At 37.1% G+C, this 27,398-nt stretch overlaps 1 protein-coding gene across 1 annotated transcript in view; it reads right to left on the bottom strand.

Annotated features, from left to right (window-relative positions):
* Nucleotides 1-26,822, bottom strand: part of PIEZO2 (piezo type mechanosensitive ion channel component 2) — a gene marked incomplete at its 5' end in the record, with an annotated part of 291,899 nt that extends 265,077 nt beyond the window's left edge. Inside the window, one exon of the mRNA XM_037733350.1 lies at nt 26,697-26,822. Coding sequence (XP_037589278.1) covers nt 26,697-26,822 — 126 coding nt within the window. The remainder of the gene's footprint in view (nt 1-26,696) is intronic.
* Between the last annotated feature and the right edge of the window lie 576 nt (nt 26,823-27,398).

The following is a 27,398-nucleotide window of genomic DNA, read 5'->3' as shown; positions in this document are numbered from 1 at the left end:
CCACTGCTTAAAATACTCAGTGGCTTTCTTCTACTTATAGGCTAAATTTTTAAAACCTATAAATGATATCCAACACTTTCCAAGTTCTTGGATTACTTTCCGAGGCCCACCACTGGAGGAATCCTTTAATCATTCCTTTGGGGACCACTTCTTTTTATCTCATATTTATCTCTGTAACAGCTTCATCATCTGTTACCACATGATCTGTTGATAAGCCTACCTCTCACCTTTGATGCTGAACTCCCCAAGGGCAGTGGACTGTAGCTTGCTTATCTATCATTCCCTGGAGCTAGCACACCAGTGTGCCAAAATATTTAAGTAATATTTGCCAAATTAATAAATGATTATGAGATATGAAACAGGAAAATGCTGTGAAGAATTCATCACTGCCAAACATTATCCATAATTATAACTGTACTTTGTCAAGTATAGGGCTTCTTATATTGTAAAACTGTCTCAGAAGCATTATCTAATTTGGCTCCACAATACCTCTTGGGGAAGTAATCACGATCTTGAGAATCTGTGGCTGCTTAGTGGTAGAGCCAGACCAGAATCTACTGCTCTGATCTCTACTCTTCAGTAGAGCCCCAAAACAAACAGTGAGGGGAAAATTCCAATGTGTTACCACTTTGGTCACTGGCTTTTTTTAAAACATATTTTTCTTATTAGATTATAAGTTACACAAATTAAAATTTTTACATGTATAATTTCTCAATTTTTTACAAATCTATATAGTCATTTAACTACCACTACTGTTAAAATGTAAAGTTCCATCAGCCCACCAAGCTCTCCATGGTCATTGTAGCCAGCCCCTCCCCTGAGCCTCCACCCCATGGTGAACACCGATACACTTTCCTTCCTTAGAATTTCACTAATGATTGTAATGTAATCATATAGTATGCAGCATTCTGATTCTGTCTGTATTCACTGAGCACAATACTGAATTGAGATGCTCTTGCATGTATCCATAGTTTGCTGCTTTTTATTGTTGATTTATGTTGTCCATCCAGGGACCAAGTTTGTTTATCCATTCACCAGCTGAAAGACACTGAAGTTGTTTCCACTTGGGGCAATTATGAATAAAGCTGCTTTATATTTGCCTAAAATTTTTGTGTGAACACAAATTTTCACTTCACTGGAGGAATTATCAATCAGTGGGATTCCTGGGCTAAAGAGTAACTATATGGTCAAATTTATAATATATCGAAATATTATTTTTAAAAATGTCTGTATAATTTTACATTCCCACCAGAAATGTATCTGAATTCTACGTGTTCTACATCTCCATATTTCCTCAGCACTTGGAATGCCTTCTTTTCTTTTCTTTCTGTCTTGGTTGCTCTCTCTCCCTTCCTTCCTTCCTTCCTTCCTTCCTTCCTTCCTTCCTTCCTTCCTTCCATCCCTCTCTCCCTCCCTCCCTCCCTCCCTTCCTTCCTTCTTTCTGTGTTTAACTTGCACTTCCCTAATGACTGTGATGTTAAACATCTTTTCTTGTGTTTATTCATCTGTATATCTTCGATGGTGAAGTGTCTATTCAAAATTTTTGCCCATTTAAAAAAAATGAGATGTTTTCTTAGTATTGAGTTTTGAGACTTCTTTATACATACTTGATGCAAGTCCTTAATCAGATATATAATTTGTAAATATTTTATTCCAATTTGTGGCTTGCCTTTTTATTGTATTAACACTGGATTTTGAAGAGCAGAAGTTCTTCACTTTGATGAAGTGTAATTTATTCAATTTTTTCTCTTATGAGTCATGATTTTGATGTTGTATTTAAGAGAACTTTGCCCTTCCCTAACCCAATGTTACAAACATTTTCTCCTTTTTATTTTATTATTTTTTTTTTGCAAGAGTTTTATGGTTTCAGTCTTTTCACTTAGGTTCATGATTTGCTTTGAGTTAATTAATTTTGTATATAGGGCAAATTAAGAATTTCAGTTCTTTTTTTAATATGAAAAAAACACTATTGGCCAGGCACAGTGGCTCACACCTGTAATCCCAGCACTCTGGGAGGCTGAGGCGGGAGGATCACGAGGTCAGGAGACAGGAACCATCCTGGCCAACATGGTGAAACCCCATCTCTACTAAAAATACAAAAATTAGCTGGGCATGGTAGCACATGCCTCTAATCCCAGCTACTTGGGAGACTGAGGCAGGAGAATCGCTTGAACCAGGGAGTCAGATGTTACAGTGAGCTGAGATCATGCCACTGCACTCCAGCCTGCACTCTGTTAGAAAAAAAAAAAAAAAAAGGAAAAAAAAAAGAAAAAAACCTATTGTTGAAAAATGTGTTCTTTCTCCACAAAATTGTGTTTGTATTACTATTGCAAATCAAGTGGGCACACATGTACATGTGAATCTATGTCTGCACTCTCTTATTCTTTCACCGATAGCAAACTGACTTGATTACTGTGACTTTATAGTGCTGTGATCACCTCTTAGTCACCTCATTAGAGGAAGGGATCCGCTGCCCTAAACAGAATGAGATGGTTGAACCCGTAACACATAACACTGAGCAGATCAAACGGGAAGCATCTTATTATCCACGTCTACTCACAGCCCTGCGGGAGGACACTGCACACCATGCAGAGCCACACAGGAGTGCACTTGGGAACAGATGAACAAGCAGGGGGAGTGAGAGAGAGGCAGGCTTTGGATATCAACAGCACAGGGTGCCCCTAGTTCCTACGTGAAGATGATACTGCCTTGTTTTAATGATTTGTGGGTGGCAGGGAACTGAAGTCTTTTAGATCGAGGACCAAGTGGAGTGCAGCTGGTCCAGCTAGTCCCCTGCACGGGGTCACATCTGCTGAAAGCAGGGAACTTACAGTATGGCCTTTAGGGTCCTTTGCGGCTTAAAAATGTAAGACAGCATATGAAATATTATGCTTTACACTATATAACTCAGTCTTCAAATCAGACAGTGTAAATCTTCAAATTTTAATTTTTCATTTTCAAAATTACTTTGGCTACTGTAGTTTCTTTTTTCCCCATATATGTTTTAGAGTAAGCTTGCTGATTTCTGCAAAAATATCCTGGAGGGATTTTAACTAGAATTGTGTTGAACCTATACATCGGGTTAGAGAGAAAGGACATTTTAACAATAGTGAGTCTTCTGATCCATGAACACAATGTATCTCTGCATTTATTTAGGTTTTGTTTTATTTCCTTCCTTCCTCCCTCCTTCCTTCCCCCCACCCTTTATTTCTTTCTAGACAGAGTCTTGCTCTGTCACCCAGGCTGGAGTGCAGTGGTGCAGTCTTGGCTCACTGCAACCTCTGCCTCCTGGGTTCAAGCGATTCTCCTGTCTCAGTCTCCTGAGTAGCTAGGAATACAGGCACGTGCTACCACACCCAGCTAATTTTTTGTATTTTCAGTAGAGATGGGATATGGGGTTTCACCATGTTAGCCAGGACGGTCTTGATCTGCCGACCTCGTGATCCACCCTCCTTGGTCTCCCAAAGTACTGTGATTACAGTCGTAAGGCACCATGCCCAGCTGTTCAATTTATTTCTGCAGCATATGGGTCTTGCATATTTTTAGATTTATATAAAGTATTTTTTGTATTATTGTAAACAAAATTTTGTTTAAAAATCTATTTCCAGTTGCTGATTGCCAATACGTAGAAATAAAATTTATTTTTGTATGTTGATCTTGCATCTTGTGATGTTGACTTTTTGAAATATTCTACATTGATGATGTCTCTGACTGTTTACATGTTTATGTAGGTAGGGGAATCATTTATACATGTACAATAATAATGAGAAGAAGAAGGGACAAGGTCAAACAATGGTGCCTGTCACTTGAAATTCATTGCAGTCCACTTTTGGGACTGGTTGCTATGGTGATGCCTGTGGCAGAAACAAGTGGCCAAGGGTCCCAGAGACAGGGGAGACTGGGAGGACCTGAAGCAACACATGAGAAGCATCTGACACTAAAGGGAACAGAGAACCTAGAGTGCACACCCTACTATTCTCATTTCTCTCTGATGTTAGTAATGTTTTCCTTGATCTTTCCAGAAGAGTATAAACTCATGAGATTGAGTATATTTTCTAGGTTCACTAAAATTAATTCTTGCACTTTAGATAATACATCAAAAATTGTTGCTAGTCAATAAATAAGACAGAAGAAAAGAAAGAGAATAAGGGAAAGGAGGAGGAAGTAAAAAGAAAGAAGAGAGGAAAGGAGAGGAAAGGGGGGCATGAAAGGAAGAAAGAGGAGGCAAAGGAGAGCCGGGAGGGATGTGGGGGTTGCTTTACTTGAACAGCTCCAAGAGAACAAAGTTTCCTTTCATTGTATTTTGTGCTGGAATTGAAAATGTGGATTTAATTAGAAAGAGTTTCTAGAAACTGAGCCAAATTACATTCATATCAACATCAGCCTTAATCCCCATTGACAAAAAGGACTTGGGGAAGAGCAGTCAAGGTTGGGCTCTGGTAGTAAAAGGAAAACAGAAGAGCAGGAGAGCATGGAGACAGCCACGGGCATGGCCTGGTGCACTGTGTGTAGGAGGCCTGTAGTCCTTGAATCCAGCATGGAGGTTTTCTCTCTTGGTTACCTGTTATCTGAAGATTCTGAGGTGAGGGAGATGTGAACATGCAGCCACTAGAATGAAGTGCTTGTATTTCAGTGTTTTTTTTTCAATCTGTTTATTAGAACATGTCAGTGCTGTGTAACAACTTTAGAGAGTGCATGCTTTGGAAGTAAACTAACCCCAAAATAAAAGCTCCATGTTATGAGGAAGATAACTGCTGAAACCAGAGTCCTGTGTACGAGAAAGATGTGCCCTAAAACGGGAGCCCTGTGTACGAGAAAGATGTGCCCTAAAACGGGAGCCCTGTGTATGAGAAAGATGTGCCCTAAAACGGGAGCCCTGTGTATGAGTAGAATGTCTGCTAATACAGGGGTACCATGCAAGAAGATCTCTGCTATAGTTTCCACATTTCCACTTCTGTTTCGTCATGACCTATGTAAAATTTCAAGTATAGAGGACTCCAGTATTTCATTTCTACCTTTTGGATTAATGTTTTCTTAGTGAATATTACCATGCTTATTTTTATGTGTCTTCCATATTATAGAATGCCTTGAGAGCAAATATTTAAATTTTTTTGTTAATTTTAAGCTACCATATCCCCAGCATTAGAACAGTAGCTACAAACACAGTGGGTGATCAATAAATACTTGTTCAATGATGAATGAATAAACCTGAGTTGTGCTTTTCCTAAATCTTTGACATCCTTTCTTTGGGGAGGGAGTAATTCTCTCTCTGCCAAGTTTCCACTATTACTAATATTTTATGGAATTCATAGATAAGGCTTCTGACTGTCATGGCTATCTGGCAATGAGTTTTCATCTGATTAGCCTTATCTTGATCCAGTTTAATCCATGATTTTCAAAAAAAGTCAACAACCTAATAACAATATCCTTTAGTTACTGATTACAAAGTCAACATACAAAAATCAGTAGTGTTTCTATGTATTAACAAAAAACTTTCCAAGAAATAAATTAAGAAAACAATTACATTTATTGTATTAAAAATATTTAGGAATAAATTTAACCAAGGAGAGGAAAGATCTATACACTGGAAAATAAACATCAATGAAAGAAATTGAAGACACAAATAAATGGAAAAATATCCAATGTTCATGGATTGGCAGAACTAATATTGTTAAAATGTTCATAGTGCTTAAAGCCATCTACAGATTTAGTGGAATCCCTCTCAAAATTCCAATGTCATTCTTCACAAAAATTGAAAAAAATCATTCTAAAATTAGTATGGAGCAACAAAAGTCCCCAAACAGCTAAAGCAATCTTGAGTAAAGCAAAACAAACCTGGAGGCATCACATTCCTTGATTTTAAAATATATTATAAAGGAATTGTAATGAAAACAATATGGTACTGGTATAAAAACAGACACATCATCCAGTGGAACAGGATATACAACCCAGAAATAAACTCAAATATATATGGTCAATTGGTTTTCAACAAAGGTGCCAAGAACACAAATGGGGAAAGGACAGTCTCTTCAATAAAAATGCTGGAAAGTTGGATTTCCACATGCAGAAGAATGAAATTATATACTTTTCTTATGCCATATACAAAAATCAACTGAAATGAATAAAAGACACAAATGTAAGACCTGAAACTGTAAAGTTACTAGGAGAAAAAAAAAATAAGAGAAAAGCTCCACATTAGTCTGTGTAGTGATTTCTTGGATAGAACTCCAATAGTGCAGGCAACAAAAGCAAAAAATAGACAAGTGAGATTGTATCAAACCGAAAAGCTGCTGCACAGCAAGAGAAACAATTAACACAGAGAAAAGACTACCCATGCATTGAGAGAAAATATTTGCAAATCATACATCTGCTAAGGAGCTAATATCCAGAACATATAAGGAACTCAAACAACTCAATAGCAAGTAAACAAATAACTTGATTAAAAATGGGCAAAGGATCTGAACAAACATTCCTCAGAAGATATGAAAGTCCAACAGATACATGAAAAACTGCTCAACATTTTCAATCATCAGGGAAATGCAAATTAAAGCCACAGTGAGATACCACTTCATACTTGTTAGAATGGCTTTTATCAAAAAGCTAAAAGGTAACAAATGCTGGAGAGAATGTGGAGCAAAGGGAACACTGTTTGTGGGAATGTAAATTAGTACAGCCATTATGGAAAACAGTATAGAGGCTCCTCAAAAACCTAAAAAGTGTTCATCAACAGATGGATGAATAAATAAAATGTGGTATAAAAGTATATACACAGTGGGATACTACACAGTCTTTAAAAAGAGAACAATTTTGCCATTTGAGACTAGGTAAAATAAGCCAGGCACAGAAAGACAACTACTGAATGATCTCACTTATATGTGAAATCCAAAAAAGTCCATCTTACAGAAACAGAAAGTAGAAAAGTTGCCATCAGAAGCTGGGGGAAAGGAGGAAGTTGAGGAGAGGGCAAAGGGAGGGGAAGTTAAGGAGAGAGACTTGAAAGCATGCTATTCAAAGGGTACAAACTTTCAGTTAGACTGAAGTGTTTGCAATCTATTGCACTGCATGGCGACCACAGGTAATAATATTATTGTATTACCTATTTAAATTGGCTAAAAGAATAAATTATTAACATTTTTACCACAAAAATAAGCTCATCAAGTAATGGATATATTAATTAGCTAGAGTAAATCTTTTTACATGTTATCACACCCCATAAATATATACAATAATTATTTGTCAATTAAAAATAAATTTAAATAATAATGCTTGTCAGTTTTGCCCAAATAGAAACAAAAAGCTACTTTTCCCAGAAGTGCATTAATGTGCTTCAGGCAACCCATCATTCAAAATAACTGTTAAAACCGTAAAAATATAGACATAGTCTAGGGTATAAATTTGGCCACTATGACTTTAAACATAAATAAACATACCGACTCTGTGAGAATTGTATATTATTGAGTATAAAGTTTACTGGTACAGTTACTAAAGCATAATAAATTTAAAAATTACATCATTATTTAGAATGTTTACTACCATGACTCAAAGCTTATTATAAATAATTCCAAGAATAAAATAAATGTCATGGCTGTTGACAATGTCGACCTATAACTGTAGCACAGAGAGAAGACATTAAATATATGTTGTCAGCAAAAACATGTATTAACGATTCAATCTTATGAGTGAAATGTATGCTTATTAGTGAAATACATGCCACTAGCATATTGATACAGATTTTTAAACTAGTAAATCAAAGAGCTGTTTTAAATGGAAAGTATTTGTCTTGTTTTTTTCTCAAAGTCTTCACAGTAAAAGGTATATTTTACCTGCATCTGAGTTCATGAACAAAGGCAAATGATTTTACAGAAATTTCATCAAAAACTTCACATTCTTTTTTTATTTTAAGTTTACAATTATTTAAAAACAGGCTCATAAGTAATAATTTAATTTTGGATTATTTAATTATTTTAACTGAGAGAAATGTCACATGTCCAAGTTCATCAATAATATGTCAAAAAAGATCACATGTAGACAATCCATTATAAGTAATGTTGACATGAGATGTCTTATAATACACTCAACAAGACACAAAGAAACAATTTTTAAAATTTATTACTTAAGCCCTGCATCTCACTTTATCAGTTTCTTGGTACTGTGTGTATATGCCAACGACTGCTATGGATAATGCAATTGGTTCATATGCTCCATTGCCTACCCATTACAAGGTCCCACTGAGGAATGGTGACTTGTCCAAGGGTAAAAAGATTTTCAGATCTAGACAAAATTTATGGCACTAATATAACAAACATATACATTTCTTTTAAGTAAAATATTTATTTAACACATCTATAATAAAATTAAATAAATGACATAAACTTCAATCTCATCACAAAGTGTTTTTATATCAGTAAATCTTTACTGCACCCTAGATACTTGGAAATACCTGTAAGAAAGAGAGACAGTTCCCAGTCCCCAAATACTCTTACCTGAATAACTGTTAAAACAGCAATATTTCTAGCATGAAGGAAGCTTAAATGTATTTTATGTACAGATATTCATCTTTTTATATTTGTAAAAGCTCACAAATTATCAAATTGAAGTAAATGATGCTTTTATCAGCTTTGGGATATTTGACATCCTAAGGCTATAAGCTTGATTTTACAGAAATGGTAGTGCTTTGTGTCTTTTTATTTAAGTTATAAAATCCTAAAAATGCCAAACCCACATAGTATGTACTTTAATTATTAACATTGGTTTTATTCAACCAAATATTCCAGAACTGGTTTTAAATATTTTAAGTATAGCTTAAAAGGGCTAGCTTTAGTATAGCAGGAAGCAAAACTTCTTCTATGTTCAATTTTTATCTTTTTCGAGAAACACAGCCAGATTCTACCACAGTAGAAATTCTCTAGTCTAAAACATATTGTTTTTATACTCTCAATCAGTTTCATTTAAACTCTAAAAAGTATTAAAAACAGGAAGGGTGAAATAGCCAATCCCCGCCAAAAGTCATTTATAGACACAGCATATCGTCACACCTTAGGTGACATTAAGAACTAATAAAGTTACAGTAGTTACACTGCTGTAGCCACAAAGACATTGTGGTTTTTTTTTTTTTTTTCTTAATGGGTGGGCACCTATTTTCACTTGATTGGTTTGTATACAACAACTGTGTGTTTGAGGTTTTTTTCCTGAGCTGATTACTCAGACTAAAAAAAAGTCCTCCAATCCTAATTTAAAAGTCACAGTCTAGGTTTTCTCAAAAATATTTTAAAATGAGCATTGGTTAAATGTCCTGCCGCAATCTTTGCAATCGTCTCTCTCAGTGACCTCGGGGACAAAAAATCACATAACTACTGTGTCTCTGTTTCCTTATTTCTAAAATGAAAAGACTGGACTGTGACATCTGAAATGTTCCATTTGAGAGAAGATTCATTAAGAAATTGTGGCATACACACACACACACACACACACACACACACACACACACACACGATGGAATACTACTCAGCCACAGAAAGGAATGAATTAACAGCATTTGCAGTGACCTGGGTGAGACTGGACACTATTATTCTAAGTGAAGCAACTCAGGAGGAAAACCAAACATTGTATGTTCTTACTGATGCGTGGGAGATAAGCTACAAGGATGCAAAGGCATAAGAATGACACAATGGAGTTTGGGGACTTGTGGGGAAGAGTGGGAGGGGGGCGAGGAACAAAAGACTACAAATACGGTGCAGTGTATGCTGCTCGGGTGATGGGTGCACCAAAAGCTCACAAATCACCACTAAAGAACTTACTCATGTAGCCAAATGCCACCTGTACCCCAATAACTTATGGAAAAATAAAATTAAAAACATAAAATTAAAAAAAAGAAAAAAATTTAGAATATGGTGCTCAGGAGATTCTCATTTGCAGTGCCACTTCCAGGTATGCTCTTAAGCTGGCAATGAATAAAGACAGTTTTGCACTCTGTATTTATAGTGCTGGGACTCCAACTCCACAAGGAAAATTTGAATTGAGTAAGAAAGGATTTTTTTTCACAAGTGATTTAAGGCCACACTTATCCAACTGTAAGTTTTAAGTTAATATAGCTAAAAGTTAACATAGCTAGATAGCTCTTACGTTTAAGATGAAACGAATTTAAACAAATAAAAAAGAAATAGACACAAGGACTTTCCCTAGAGATCCATTAATGAAAACATCTCACAAGAAACATCAGCGTGCAAGAGTGTTGGCTTTTCCTGGAGGGTGTGTAGAAATTCAGGTGAACTGCTGCACTCCATGGACTCTCTGTAAAGCTATTTAGAAATGCAACCCTGATTCTCGAAATGTTCAGAGCTTTCTGTCCAAGCACCTGGGACCAAAGACTGCAGTCAACTATATTAGCATGACAACACATTCTTTATATCATGAGATTATAGTGATCCTCAAAACTACCATGAATTAGAATTATTTCCAGATGCTCTGTTCAATGAAAGCCTTAAAAATAATGCAAAAGGATGGCGATTTCAGGCTACGTTGGCCGCAGGTTAGACTCGCAGTCATAGCCCTTCTCCCATCCATTCTGAATCTCCCCTCCACCTGCCTGCAGCTTTTCCTGGGCACTCACTGCCCTCCCTCAGCTCCCCACAGCCTCATACTGACAACTGGCATTTTCCTCCCACATGTTCTCAATTGTGCCTTAACACTCCTGTGAGGGGACAACTGTAAAGCCTGGGACCCCAGGAGCTGCACACAGGGCTCTCTCCTTGCTCCTAGGTGTGGGATTCATGGTCAAGTTTCCTCCAGTTTCTGCAGGTATGATATTTCCCCATCAACAAGTCCCATCACTTCAGGTGACTTTATTTCATGTTGTTCTGGACCAGGCATTTGAGCTGAATTTGCCTCATTGAGCTGTGCTACATTGCCCCTCTTTCTTTGACTTTTCCTCTTACCAAGTACAAATTGCTTTCTCCATAAGCAGACTTTCAGTAGGCCAGATGCAGTATCATCTCAGTTTTTTAATTTGTAATTTTATTCCCAAGATAAATCCATCATTTAATCTCTTTAAATGGAAGGGTCATGGCTGCTATGGCCCTTTCCAGTGATCACATTCTATAAGCCCATGCTAGCAATGTGAGGGATGACATTTCCCACAGAGATATTTGTTTTAACAGCCCTGAAAGCTAAATTCTGTCTTGAAATGTATACACTTTTATAATCTTATAAACTTTAAAATACTAAAGTTGGTTCCGGGGCTATACATCTACCCAGAATCATTCCTCCTATAAAACTTAAATAGAAATAATCCAGCCAGGTGTGGTGGCTCATGTCTGTAATCCCAGCACTTTGGGAGGCTGAGGTGGGTGGATCATGAGGTCAGGAGATCCAGATCAGCTTGGCCAGCATGGTGAAAACCTGTCTCTACTAAAAATACAAAAATTAACCAGGCATAATGGCATGAGCCTGTAGTCCCAGTTACTTAGGAGGCTGAGGCAGGAGAATCACTTGAACCTGGGAGGCAGAGGTTACAGTGAGCTGAGATTGCGCCATTGCATTCCAGCGGGCCGACACAGCAAGACTCCGTCTCAAAAAATATATATATGTATATACATATCATTAGAAAGAATCAGTTTGCAGTGAGATATTGGATAGCTCTTAAGACAGTGGCATTGACTCTCTGGACTAAAAGCAGTATTTCTGTATCTCTGCCCAAGTACAATGGAAAAATCTCACCAAATACATATCAAATTTAAGGTCAAGACATTGATTAGATGCATAACATCTGGAAAAAGATTTAAAAAATGGTTTTCCACATTAACCGGTTACATTGGATAACAATAAGAAAAAATAACTCAATTCATTTTCTGCATTTATCTTCTGTTTCTCGCAAATAGATGGCTGTACTTTCCCTACTAACTTAATTCATGGTAGAGTGAGAGACAAAGAACACCTATAAATTAAGGTTAAACTGAGTCTTAAAACATAATATATAAGGAATAATATTACCTTAACAAAAGCTCTTTGTCAATGTTATGGTTTGGTATTGAGACATACACATAGTTTATGCCTTACTCGGAAATGAAGATGACTGAGCATTTCAGTAGATGCTAATTTAGGCTGTTGCCTGCATTTTGAAGTCCTCTAAGACCTATATTTTCCACTTGAATTTTGTCTTTTCAGACTTACTCAGAATATTTTCCAAATAGACCCTCAGGTTTCACAATAAAAAGGAATGTGAGAACGGGGTGTAGAAAGTGAAGAAAGTGAAGAAGAAGCTCAGGCAGTAGCTATCCTTGGTAGAGAATATAACAGTTGCTTTCTCAGTATCTAATTAATATAGCTTTTAGGTCCCTTCTCTGGCCAATTGTTTNAGGGTACACAAGGTACCCAAGAAACCATCTTCCTAGCAGACCTCAGAGAAGGCTGCTTTGTGAATGAGTGAAGCTCCTCTATGGCTATCAAAGGAAGGATTATTTAATCAATGATGATGGAAAAAACAGCCATTTTGGAGAAAAACCCACTTTTCAGAGTCTCTCTACCAAATAACCTCCACATTAATTAATGTATCATAAGCATGAACAAAAAATTGAGTAGAATACATATCAATTCTGAGTGTATAGCATTGAAGCAATAAGAAAAAATAGGGACAATGGATTATCATATCATTAAAAACTCAATATAGTAAAAAATCAACAAAGCCAATTCTTAAAAATCAGCCTTGTAAAATAAGTTTGCAGAGAATAGTATGAGCAAATGTTCCACAGAAATAAACACAAATAGTAAACACATGGAAAAATATTTATCTTCACTAATTATTTTTAAAGAAGCATTGGGTTATTTAAAATCTACTAAATTAGCAAAAGCTTTACTGAAATGCTAGTGAGACTTCAGTGAATATGGTATACATTTTTTCTCCTTTGTTAAGGTGAAATATTCACATATCAAACAATGAACCATTGTGAGCAATTCAGTGGTGTTTGCTCAAATCGATGGCAGTACGTGTTCACCATGCTATTCAACTACCATCCAGAACACCGTGATGATGGTGCTGTAGTTCCAGAACACTGTCATCACTCCGGAGAAACACTACCCATTAAATAATCATGCCCCATTCCACCCTACCCATAGCCCTTGGCAACACCAATCTGCTTTCTGTCTTTATGGATTTGCCTATTCCGGATACTTCATCTAAATGGAGTTAAAAAATATGTGAACTTTGTGTCTGGCTCTTTCACTTAGCATAATGTTTTCAAGCTTCTTTCATGTTATAGCATTTGCCAATACTTTAGTTTTATAGCTAAATAATATTTCATTTTATATATGTATGTGTGTGTACATATATATATATGTACACACACATACATATCTAAATATATAATTTCATTTACCTTTTGATGGATATTTGGAGTATTTCTACCTTTTGGCTAACATGAATAGTAAACAGGTATCTATGTGAATACCTGTTTTCAATTCTTCTGTGTGTATACCTAAGAGTGAAATTGTTAGATTATGTGGCAGTTCTATGTTTAATTTTTTGAAGAACCACCAAACTGTTTTCCACAGTGGGTGTACAATTTTCATTCCCACCAGCAGAGAGCTCCAGTTTCGCCATATTCTCATCAACACATGTTACTGCCAGGCTTTAAAAAAAACTTTTTTTTGATTATGGCCATCTTATTGAGTGTAACACTGCATTTCATTGCAGTTTGGATTTGTGCATCCACAATGACTAATAATGTAGGGCATTTTAAATGTGTTTCTTGCTCATTAGTACACTGGAGTGAGGCTGTCAATAAGGATTTCTCAGGCTCAAAGGATTCAAAGTCTTGAAATATTATGGTGCTCTTTTAAAAAATATCTGTCTATCTGTCTTGGCTAGTGGCATTCTAAGAAGTACAAGCATGTTGATGAACAGTATGGTACAGTCTACAGTCTAGAAAGAGTGAAAATACATTTTTTGACCTTATAAATCCACTCTTAGAAATTTATCCTAAGGAAATAAACAATAAATTTGTATGTGAAAATGTTCCCAATATTGAATGACAAAAATCAAAACCCCCCAAGGAAAGATTTGAAACGTTTTTATCTAACAGCATGAGGAAAGATTATGCCAGAAATGAAGTATTTATAAAGACCATGTAGAAATGTAGAAAAATGACACGGAGCAGTTAAGTGTTCTAGTTTTCACCCAGGTTTGATGACAATCCTAGGAATATAGACGTAGGGAAATATAAGGTCCATGACAGGAAGGATACTTGACTTTTTTAACAAAGCATTTTAAAGCTAAAAAGATGTCTGGTATAGAATAGATTCTCATAAATGTTTGCTAAGTGGATAAAGAAATGGATGCATTAAAAAATACAGAATGTCAATCATAATGTACATAAAATGAAAAACATATATGAAAAAATGAAAGTATCCAACCAGGTCCCTCACTGACACCTAGAGTTCAATCCAAACCTTCCTCCTTCATGCTGGAATTCATCAGCTCCTGTTTCAGGAAGTAGTCCTTCATCAGCTCCTCAAGCCAGAAATCTGGGCATCATTTTAGGTCTTTTCCCCTTCCTAATAGCACACTCCTAAGCCATTCATTCTCCAAACATTTGACTCTTCCTTAATCTCTCTACCATCTTCAGTTCTCTGCTACATCATTGCCACCCTAGCTAAAGCTGTCATTCCTTCCGCATGGATTACTGCCACAGCCTGTACAACAGTTTCCTGCTGAGAGTCTTCTCCCTCCACTGTCAATCCCTTTTCCATGCAGATGGCCAGAGTGCATTATTCCATAACACAAAGCTTTACATTTCTCTCTCTTATATGAAAGTTATTAAATTATTCCTATTGCCCATAAGAAAATCCCACATTTCTTGTTATAGTTTTCATTAGGTGCCCTCAATATTGAGTGCAAATTAAATCACTAGGGTAGCTTTTTTAAGTTTAATTTTAATTTTTTTTATTTCAGGAGGTTTTTGGGGAACAGATGGTGTTTGGTTACATGAATAAGTTCTTTAGTGGTGATTTCTGAGACTTTGTTTCACCCATCACCCCAGCAGTGTACATTGTACCCAATGTGTTGTCTTTTATTCCTCACCCACTCACCCACCTCCTGCCCTTTCCCCTGAGTCCCCAAAGTCCATTACATCATTCTTATGCCTTTGTGTTCTCATAGCTCAACTCCCACTTAGGAGTAAGAACATACAATGTTTGGTTTCCCCTTCCCGAGTGATTTCACCTAGAAGAACAGTCTGCAGTTCCAACCAGGTTGCTGCAAATGCCATTATTTTGTTCTTTTTTTATGGCTGAGTAGTATTCCACAGTGTGTGTGTGTGTGTGTGTGTGTGTGTGTGTGTGTGTGTGTATTCACAATTAGGAATTGGGCTGCTATAAACATGTGTGTGCAAGTATTTTTTTCATATAATGACTTCTTTTCCTCTGCATAGATACCAAGGAGTGGGATTGCTGGATTGCTGGATCCAATGGTAGATCTACTTTCAGTTCTTTAAGGAATCTTCATACTGTTTTCCACAATGGTTGTGTTAGTTTACATTCCTGACCAATAGTGTAAAAGTGTTCTTTTTTTTTTTTTTTTACAACAGCCATGCTGACATCTATTTATTTACTGTTTTTTTCATTATGGCCATTCTTATAGGAGTGAGGTAGTATCACATTATGTTTCTCATTTGCATTTTGCTGATAATTAGCTATGTTGAGCATTTTTTCATATGTTTGTTGGCCATTTGTATATCTTCTTTTGATAATTATCTATTCATGTCCTTAATCCACTTTTTTTTTTATGAGATTGCTTGTTTTCTGACTGATTTGTTTGAGTTCCTTATAGATTCTGGATATTAGTCTTCTGTCAGATGTACAGATCATGAAGATTTTCTCCCACTCTGTGGGTTGTCTGTTTTCTCTGCTGATTATTTTTTTTGCTGTACAGAAACTTTTTAGTTTAATTAAGTCCCATATATTTATCTTTGTTTTTGTTGCATATGATTTTGGGTTCTTGGTCATGAAGTCTTTGCCAATGGCTAGGAGGATTTTTCCAATGTTATCTTCTAGAATTCAGGTTTTAGATTTAAATCTTTGATCCATCTTGAGTTGATTTTTGTATAAGGCAAGAGATTGGAATTCAGTTTCATTCTTCTACCTGTGGCTTGCCAATTATCCCAGCACCATTTGTCAGTTAGGGTGTCCTTTCCCGGCTTTATGTTCTTGTTTATTTTGTCAAAGATCAGTTGGCTGTTAAGTATTTGGCTTTATTTCTTGGTTCTCTATTCTATTTCATTGGTCTATGTGCCTATTTTTTATTCAAGTACCATGCTGTTTTGGGGACTATGGTATTATAGTATAGTTCGAAGTCAGGTAATGTGATGCCTACAGATTTGTTCCTTTTGGTTAGTCTTGATTTGGCTATATGGACTCTTTTTTGGCTCCCTAAGAATTTTAGGAATCTTTTTTCTAGTTCTGTGAAGAATGATGGTGGTATATTGATGGGAAGTGCTGGATTTCTGCCATCAAATCTTACTATACAGTATTGCTTCTTAACAATAGTTTGGGGTTCTTCAAGAGTTATGTACATTTTAAAAAAAGATTATATACTAAATGCAAATGCAAGGTAAAGAAAAAATATTTAAAATAATAATTAATAATGTGATACACATTTAACAAAAAAACACTTTTTTCAAAAACTAAATGGTAAATAAATATGCAAAATATTTGTTTATAATGTATCATCACACTTTATATTAATATTTAATATTATATGTTAATGTTTTATATGTGCTCATATTCTGCAACATGAATCACAATGATATATTTAAATGTCTCTCAAATGGATGTAAGGCATAAATGATATTAGCAACTGCTTTCCCAAGCTTCTAGATGCCTAAAATGTATTCTCAATACTCAAAATCCAGAAGAAGTGTTTAAATCCAAACTCTTGATTACAGGAAAGAAATGTTTTTTGTTTACAAATCCACATACCTAAGCCATAAAATATATATCAATGTTGTAAGTCTGAAAAACAACTAAGCTTGTGTCACAAAATTAATATTTTCTAGAATGTCATGATTATGCTTAGCCCAATTCTGCTGCTTCCATAGGCCCTTGAAATGCCCTTCCACATGCCATAAATTCTGAAACATACAGTTATAGCTTTATGTTGTTCGTCTATAATTTTGAGGTTGAGTTTACTTCCATACCACACAGACTTGCCTTAGTGCTTTTATTATAAATTATTTACACTAGAAATGCTGCATCATGAAGCTGAGGTTAGAGAAATTGTTATTTAAGCAAACTAAATCAATTCCAAATCATTTTAAACTTCCTGGTCTGTGATATATCTTACAACAAGGACTGGTCAGCGTGGTGGGAAACAGATGGGCACAAGGATCATGACTCCACTGCTACTCATTTGGGGGCTCTTCTCCCCTCGCTTCTCATTGAAGAAAACCTTATTAAAGTACACCCAGCCCCTATGCCTCCTTTTCTTCTCTTTCCTTTCTTGCTACTTCTAACTAACTTTCTCATCTATGGCTTTCTGCCCTAATTTTCCCAAATTTAAATGGAAATCCAAATTTTCTTTCGCAAAGGAAATAAATACCAAGTAACTTTATTTGATAAGTAATTTCTAAAGAGAAATAAAACGTGTAATTCTAATACTTCCTCATGAACTAAAAAGATGAGAAATGGGAACAACTATCTGAGCAGGATTTGGGGTATGCACCTGTGGGAGAGAAGTGAGGGGACGGAGCTCCTGGCCAGGAGAGGGCATGGATGAGCTTAGATGCTCTCCTCCATGACTCACTCACAGGTCCAGCAGGTGAGGACACCACTGAGAATTGGTCACAAAACAAAGCAAGAGAGTCATCAAATTTGCCTTTGCTGCACTTTTATTTTCCTTTTTCTGGCTGCTATTAATTCACTTATTCATTCTTCGATTGTTAGACAGTATGCTATGCATCAGCCACTGTGGTCAGGGCTGAGGTTACAAAAGTAAATGAAATATCAGATGTTCTACCTTTAATCTGATCATATTTTAATGGAAGAACATATAAAGTCAGTGATTATCACTCAATAAGACACGTTTAATGACTGCGATGTCAGGTATTTGGGGAGCTCAAAGACATCTGACCTCATCTACCTGGGGGCATTAACTCGGGTTATCTGGAGGAAGCAGCCAGTATTGGAGAATGGGGCTGGCAGAGGACTGGCAGTATGTGTAAGGACATTCTCCCGGGGGACTAACATGGGCAAAGATGTGGCAAGGCAATAGAAAGCTTATTGGAATTGGCAATGTGAGGGAGGAAATGACAACCATGGGGTAGGCAGAAGTAGAGAAATACAGCTTTCCTGCAGTCCTTCTACCCATCTGGAAGAGCCCATTGCCCTGCATGCACGCAGCTGCACGGGGCCCCGGCACCCTCCCTGGGCCACCTTGCATGCTATCACTACATTTCTTCCTTTTTTTTCCCATAACTTTTCTGTTGTTCCTAAGTCTATTTATCTGCAAATTAGTAAAATATCAAAGACTTAGCAGGACTATAATGCAGAATCAAGACATTGTAAATAAAATATGCCTGGAACATAGTAGGCAATTATACATGGAAGCTGTTATCATTACTGATTTGGAGCAAAACTAAGAACTAAAAAGATGTTTCACGCACTCATGCAAACACACACAGAGCTGGGTGTGAGATGCAGTGAGGCAGGAGAAAGAGGAAGAAAAGGAAGGCTTATTGGAATGCTTGATCCATGGCAGGAACTCTAGAAATTTTGCCCTATTGGGGGTTGAGATGAAGGTGATAAAAGGTAAGGAAGGAGGCTCTGTTTACAGGCAGAATCAAAATCCCAAATCAAAGATGGGAGCAATCTGCTTTTAGAGAAATATAAATAGGATTTCACAAGAAACACATCTGATGTTTCAGGTCAGAAGCTCTACATTAATCCACAATATGACAATTTCCACTGATGGGAAGGACAGTTACCAGAACAAGGAAAGTCACTGCCCCTCAATGTTTGGCATTCATCAGGCCCTGGCAACTCCCCATGACCAGACGCTGAGGCTTTCTCACCGATCTCAGCCATAAGATACTGACCAAGCTTGGCAAATAGCAGAGGATGAAGGGTGCAAGAGGCACCTGAAAAAATACTGCTGTGGCATTAAAGCCATCTTCAAAATTTTGAAAGACTGCTGTGTAGAGAATGGATTAGACCATCTATGTATAGTTTTGGCAACAGCCTCAGGATCTAGAATCTTATGGCCACACACTTCAGGGAAGTAAATATCTGAACATCAAGAGCCATCCAGTACATTCTTGTTGATTTATTGATTTATTTACATCTTTAGGAAAAACATCTCCAATTTCCTCAAGCTTTAAAAATACAGATTAAAAGCATTTTAGACCAGGAGACCTCAGTTATTAACAAGTTGACACAAGGCCATGGCAGGACCCGCTTGGAGGAGGTGGCAGGGACAGTGGACTGAAGGAGGCTAGGAAAACATATCCCCGACAATGGATGCACATCCAGCTCCTCGGTCATGCAGTCCTGCACTTTCCCCATGACTCACTCGTAGGGGTGAAGATATTCCTAAAGGCCAATATCAATTATCCTGTGAAGCATGTGCAGTCACTTCCGGCCATTCATACTTTTACCAGGGTTAGTATATTAGATTAACTGTCCTCTCACCCAGCACAGCCTTCAAAATTTATGTATCCTAATCATATCTATGCCTCAAAATCTAATTAACCAAACTCCAACCCTGCATAAAATATTCCCCAGCACACGTATGAGGGTGCAGGGTGTACTGGAAAGAGTATAGACTGTGGAGTCCAGGAGACCTGAATTTAATTCCGGCTCTGTTGCTCACTAATGAGCAGCCTAAGGTGAGACACTTTCTGTCTTTGGGCCTCACTTTCCCCACCAGTAATCCTATAGTGAAAGCCAATACTTTTAAGAGATATCCTAAGAATTAAATGAGATAATAATGGCAGAGTGCTACTTTATGCAAAACTGTCAATTCACTCTCCTCCTAACTCTTCCATCATTTTCCTCTTTCTTCTAAAATTCTATGCTGTAGAAAGGTAATAAATAGTGAATAATATATTTATTATCTATTCCTCTGAGCTGGAGGGCATGGGGCAGATGACAAGCTTTCAGGTAGATGAGGGAATGAGGAGAAGGCTGTAAAACATTCAGAAGACCAGGCCAGGCCCAAGGCTGCAGCTGCGGGGCAGCTGTAGTGAGAGATTGCAGTGGGGAGGTTGCTGAGAAGAGTGGAAAATTCTGGAAGGAAAACACAGGGTCACTAAAGACACACATCATGGATGCTGCCTTCCACCCAGTGCCATTTAGCCCTTAAATTTTGGATTCTAATTATATAGAGTAGGTACTAACCCAAATATAATGGCATTGGCAAGAAACTGAAAAAGACTATCACAGAGAATGATTCGGTACCATGCAGGTTTTATAATTTCAAATTTCATCCATGTGACTGTGCATAATTTAGAGACAGGATTTGATTTGGAGTTGTCTCTACTACCTTGCAGCAGGTTATGACCTTGGGCAAGCAATAGGACTTCTCTAATAACAGCAACAAGAAGAACAACAGTTTGTACTGCCTGAGCACTTACTATGGGTCAAGCACAGTCCCAAAGGCATGGCCTATGGTAACTCAACCCTCACAACAGCCTATGAGATGATGACTATTATCTTCATTTGATAGTTGAGGAAACTGAGGCACAGAGATAAGGAAGATCGTAAACTTAGTTATATATTAAATAGTGTAAAAATTGTCATGAAAAAGATTTGTCATGTTAAAATGAGATATTCTATTTGAAAATTGCTGCATAAAGTGAGCATCCCTCTCTTACCATTACTAAAGGTGAATCAAAATATCAACATGGCATTGGCTTAAGGGTTGTCCACACGGATGGGTGTCATGTGGTACCACCCCTCAGCTCACCTTCATGCCTGTGCCTAGCTTTTGGCAGTAAAAACAATGTGTATTCATTATTCCAAGAGCATTCCAATATCCATCAGATATTGGGCTATCAAATTTCTTTTTCAGCAGTGCTTCCATCCAGAGTCTATTCATCATAAATGTGTATTTGCCCACTGAGCAGAGCAGTAGGCTCCATCTAGGTTGGCATGCACCTCCATGAGTCAGAAGTAAAGTTACAGCTTGGACCAGTTTTTTTAAATTGTTGTATGAAGAGGCAACATCTGCTTTCAGGAAGCTGGCCCAAGGAGAGAAGAGGCCATGTGTGGTGCCTGAATGAGTTAGGAAATAGAAAGATCAGGGAACGGGGTGAGGTAAGGAACCCAGGCTCCACTGATAACACCTCGCCTCGCTGATCAGCCTTCCGAAGAAAGCAGGCAGCAGAGAGTGGTTTCAAAAGAGAACTCAGAACATGCAGGGTATGAGTTTGCTTTTATAAATTTTGTCCCCCATTTCACACTTATTAGCTCTTTTCTCCACAGTACTGTCTCAAATATGAAAAATTAATGTCAAGAATTTTGATTGTATGAGGATGGAGTTATTTGTATGAGGTTGGATCCAGCAGTGACTGCAAATCTAGGCTCCATCTCCAATTAGCACAACTAATGAAGTGTGGGGTGAAGTTTACAGCTTTGTGTGCAAAGGGATGAGTTAGCACTCACACCGGCAAGCAGTGTGTATACAACAGTGGCTTAGTCTGTGGTCCTCCCCACAGTCATCGGGATGGGAGGATAAACTGCCAGGCTGGGTCTGTCCCTCCGTCTTCTTATCACAGGCCGATGTACCTTGATCCTTGGCATTGGGAGCCTTGTGCATTTCAAGGACAGAAGCATGTCAGGAAAAAAACTATGGAGGCCTGTCCTAACTTCTTGGTTGGTGGGCTTCTGGAGCAAGTTTCATGCGCTTGTAGAATGAGAAAGGATGAAACTCTGGATGACCCTCCTCCTGCAGGGCGAAAGAGCAATGCATCTGAGGGTGTAAGCTTTGGGGGAAGCTGAATCCAACCAGGAATGCTGCCATTGAAGGATGCAAAGAAAATATTCAGCTGGACGAATAAGAGAATAGCTAATTTTAGTCCTTTGAAAATAGACTTATCTAAAGTCCTAAGAACCACAGTGGAGGAAACAATCTTACACACACGATGAATAAACAGCTCCGTAAAGATGGGGGGAGGATGGAAGGCCAGACAGATCTGTGCTGAGACTCCAGCTGAGACACGCAATGGCTTCCTGCAATTCATTTGGCCTCTAGTGCCTGTTTCTTCATTGTAATCCCTACCTCAGCACTACCTGCAAGTTGGGCACTGCGTTTATACAGAAAAAGGGCACCGTCTTGGAGAGAAGAGACTACACAAAGGCGTAGCCCTCCGTGGGCAAGGCTTGGCCAGGAGACCAGCCTCTTGACATAAATAAAAGGATTCCACTGTCTCCCACTGGATGGAGCCTAACAAAGGACTCTCCTGCTCAGTTCCTCCTCAGGCTGGGGCCTGCACACAGACCGCAGTGGTCCAGCTGCATAGCCTTGTCCACCCTAAGGACTTGTTTAGAGAATGAATAGGGCAGTGCATGGATACAGGGAGTGTCTTACTTAAAGAATAGCAAAGCCTGCCTGGAACAAGAAAGGAAGGAGTCATAAATTGAAAAAGTAATAGAATAATCCATGGGGTCTTATGGCTCATAAATGCTCTATAAACAGGAGATATTAACATCACAAATTTTTCCTGTATAGTTGCTAACTCAAAAGTTTCTTTCAATCAATAGCATGCTTTAAGCACAGCACAAGAATCCAGACCGGCCTTCAAATTTCACTAACATTGCCACAAATCTAACACGGAGTCAAACAAACTACTTCTATGTAATCTGTAATGACATAATTGAAACCGGGTTTACATTTATTTAAGTAGCATAGTTTTGGTGGAATGAAAATGTTTTAGTAAGCGGCACAACATATGTTTGAGCAATATTTACAGAGGTCTCCCCTGCCCCATGGACTCCTCACTTACCTATAAGAGCACTGTTTTGGAAATGAAAAAAAAAAAAAAAAGGTAGAAGGGAGTGGTGTTAAGTTACAGTACTGCACAATGGCACCTTTATCAAACCTGCCAACTAGTCAAAATCTAAATACGGTGGTTTGAAAAAATCTTTATTACTGCCAGTTAATATTCACAGGACTCTGGGGTAACAAAAACTTTCAATGACTCAATATTTATAAATGCTACTGTTGTCCCACCAAAACTTATGTCAGATTCCTAAGAGATGCTGGAACCTTTTGTGATAATGAGGGTGAGGGTATGCGTTTTAAATGGGGAAAATAAGCAGTTAGGAAAACAAAATTCAAAATTCAGCACACATAAAGGAGCACATGGTGATTTTGAATTTGAATTCTACTTGAATATGATTCGATAACCTGACTTACCTGGGTTTTAATTTTAATTTACCAATGTCTTGAAGATAGAGAAAACGTTCAAAATGTTCAACGCTGATGGCCAAGACAGCTTTTGTCTTTTTATTTGAATTTTTGCTATGTTATCTATGCAGATGCCAAAAAAGGATAAACTTCAAATTTGGTATATTGAAATAATTGAGCTTGTGTTTACAACTCCGATGGCATAATAATAATTCCAAATACTTGAGAAACAATAACATTAGTGAAGTGAAGTCAACTCTAAATTAAAAAGTCAGTGTTTCCATTACCCACCCTAACAGTATTTTCAGTTTATATAACTTGATCATTAAAAAGTGCTCTGGGCTGAAAACCTGGTCTGTGTCAATCTTGGACTAAATTAGTTTGCAAAGCTCTGAAGTTTGTTTGTTCTTCCCTTTTATCCCTTTTCAAGAATGTATTAATTTTAAATGCTACACATAAAGCTAAACCAAAAATAATCTGCAATACCTGATGAGCCAATGCGATTACAGGCATCACTAGGTTTTCAGGAGAAATTTGTGATTTCTATAAACCCACCTTCAAGATTAGTATGGCTGGAAGTAAAAAACTCAATTTTTCCCCCCTCAGTCTTTCACATATGTCTTCTCTACTGGTTACTTCATCAAAAATACTGGAACTTTAAATTGGAACTATAACTTTTTGTAGAAATAAACTTCAAATTGGAATTTAACTTTGCGGAAATAAAGTTTACTATTATGACTTCTATTAAATTGACTCGTAACAGCATAGAGCTTTCATCTGGGTACAGCAAAAGAAAAAGGAAAGGGAAGATGTTATGTTAGACACTGACATGTTCAAATATATTACAGTATAGGATGAGTGTAGAGGGCATTTGTGCATGAATAAAAAATATCTTTGACAGAGACATGGAAATATCATAATATCAAAAAGCCCATATATTTAGGAGTGAGGTTAGGAGGGGCAGACCTAGCTCCTTAATACTGGTTGGGCAAGGAAGGCTTGGGAAGAGGTAGGTCAAGGGGCCAGCTGTGACTACAGCTGAGATGGCCACCTCCCTTCACCACTGGAAAATACAGACTTCTGCATGATATTAATAGAGGTCCCACCTGAAGTGTCCAAGTATTTTGAATTTTTGCTGGAGAAAGAGCCAAAGCAAGAACAAGTGTGTGTGTGTGTGTGTGTGTGTGTGTGTGTGTGTGTGTGTGTGTGTAAGCTTGCTTTTCTGTCTATACCCTATGGAGAACATAAACAGAGTAACTGCAGTTATAAATGCAGAGAAAATAATGTTGTTTTAGCATTTCATATCGCATTTTTATTTTGATCTTTGTAGAATTATGGAAAATCATCAATCCAAAATAGAAACACTTAGACTCTGTGAGTCAAAAGAGATCATAAATTTCACTTCTACCCTCCACCCACCTTCCTATATTACTTAGCAACCTAAAATTTTTTGCATACATGAATAAGTTATATATATATATATATATATATATATATGCTCAAAATTTAAAAATATTTCTAATGATGAAGAACTCATCATTTTTGAAAAAGCCTTTTATCTAGACAACACCTTTAGTTATAAGATTCTTCCTTATGGTCCTGAGAGTGGCTTGTTAAGAAACAGCCAAAGGATTTTTGGTTAATACGCACTGTATCTTATAAGACAATACTACTATCAGCATTGTTGCTGCTAACATTTCTACTAAGTCCAGAAAGATTTGAACCTGGCCAAAAATAGTAAATGCTTTTTATCAAGGTAACATAACCAAAATACCCTTATTTAAACACTGTGTTTCATGAAGGCTTTAATAATGGGATAACGTGGTTTTTAACAAACATGAAAACCACATTTTAACAACTGAATGTTATACTGCCAGGAAAAGGATTAAAGTATTGATACATGCTACAACATTGACAAATCTTGAAAACTTTATGCTGAATTAAGGAAGTCATATACAAAAGTCACGGATTGTGTGATTGCATATAGATAAAATGTCCAGAATAGGCAAATCTAATAAAGATAGAAAGCAGATTAGTGGTTGCCTAGAGATGGCTGGAAAGGGAATGGGAAATAACTATTCAAGGGTATGGAGTTTCCTTTGGATGATGGCAGTGTTTTGGAATTAGTAGTGATAGCTGCACAACCTTTTAAATATGCTAAAAACTGCTGAATTATATATTCCAAATGGATGAGTTTTATAATATGTGAATTATATTTCAATTAAAAATACCTTAAAAATAGATCTTAAAAAAATCATCTTGATAGGCATTGTTATCAAAATTACACTGAAATCGATAAAATGAAATGAATACTAACTTTAGCTCTCTAACATCTATACAGTGAGGGATAATGGCTAGTTTATGAATATAAATTTTACTGAAGGATTCCTCACTGTATTTAAACAAATACTCTTTGATCCATGAAGAATTTTTATTTCCTTTTTACTTTACAGGGAAGAGTGGATTTGCTTCATATTACCTGTGCTTGTGAAAGGTCAGGAAATTTCAATCCCACAAATGGGTTCTTCAAAGAAAAACTGACAAGTTACAACTGTTATTACAGTCTATTTCAAATATCTCAGGGTTTCCGTAGCTTAACAGAAAACATATAATTGCTTTTACCTACTTGAAATGCTTCTATTTTTTCAAGTAACAATCACACATCCTACAAAAACTGAAGCATGATTTATTCAATGACAGGAACATTTTCAAAAGATAATACTATCTAGATAAAATATGTATATTGACTCTTTCAGATCATAACTTCAAAATATAAGATGTCTAAGAAATACTGCTTCCCTTTAAATATCAATAAAAAAAACTTCCAATATGAAAGAGAAACTACATGTGTCATTACATTTTTCCCATAAAAACATGAGAAATCTTACATTGTACTTTATAATAGGATTAACGTCATTGCCATATAATTTTATATAATATTATTCAACTTTTATACTTTTATTCATGACGTTAGAAATTGTATATATTTTTTTAACTGACTATACTGAAAGCTCGACGGGCTGTCTGTAACTACTGAATCTTAGGTTAAGCTCAATGATAATGATTTGCATGCAGATAGGGGATGATCTCCAACACATGTTGAAGAGTCATTAATAAACTTAATCTCATCACCCAATTTTCTATGGCAAAGCTTCTTTTTATATATTTACACTGCATTGCCAAAGACCAAAAATTTCCATGAATTTTATAATTTAATTATTGCATAGGTTTCTATGTGTGTGATAACACACAGCTTTATTACACACGTATATAACATAAAGAAAGAAATCACCATAATACTCACAGTTGTAGCCAGGTGCAATACGATGTTGAGCTTCAAGACTCGCCAACGTGATGTGGAAGATGATGTGCAGCAGCAGGAAGGAAAGACTGGTGAAGCAGAGAGACTTTAATAACCGTCCCGTATGTCCTAAGGGGTAAAAAGTGCAGAGATTGTGAGAGAACTTAAGATGAAACACACTGGCGTTGAATATTGTACATGTTTCTGTATAACCCATTAGGTAGGCTGACTCGAAAGTATACGTAGTGCAATAATTATTGTCTAAATTTTAGTGTATAGCTAAATGGTATCTTATTCCCTTTGTAACATCAAATATCTGGGTTTATATTTATTAAAAATTCACTGTAAAAGAAAGATGAGTTCCTATTTATCATATGACACATTGCAATGGAACTACAAATAGGTCCTGGCCCAAAAAATTATATAAAAAAAGTGCTGCCAACTTTGAAGAACTGATAACTTCTGTCTTAGAAAAGTAATTCCAGATTTCCGATCCAAGATGGCCGTTTAGGAACAGCTCAGGATTGCAGCTCCCAGTGAAAGCGCAGAGGGTGAGTGGACGCCGTGTTTTTATTGCCCACAGACTAGGAAATTCCCGGGCAGAGGTGCTCCACGGTCGCCAGCGCGGCTGTTTCGGCCAGCGCGGCTGTGCCGGCCAGTGCCGCTGCTTTGCCCCGTGCGGCTGCTTTGTCGGCGCCCCGGAGC

The sequence above is a fragment of the Cebus imitator genome, unplaced genomic scaffold (genome assembly GCF_001604975.1).
Source record: "Cebus imitator isolate Cc_AM_T3 unplaced genomic scaffold, Cebus_imitator-1.0 Scaffold518, whole genome shotgun sequence".
NCBI classification, from domain to species: Eukaryota; Metazoa; Chordata; class Mammalia; order Primates; family Cebidae; genus Cebus; species Cebus imitator.
The sequence above is the reverse complement of the archived record's forward strand: the minus strand, read 5'-3'. Positions and strand labels throughout refer to the sequence as shown.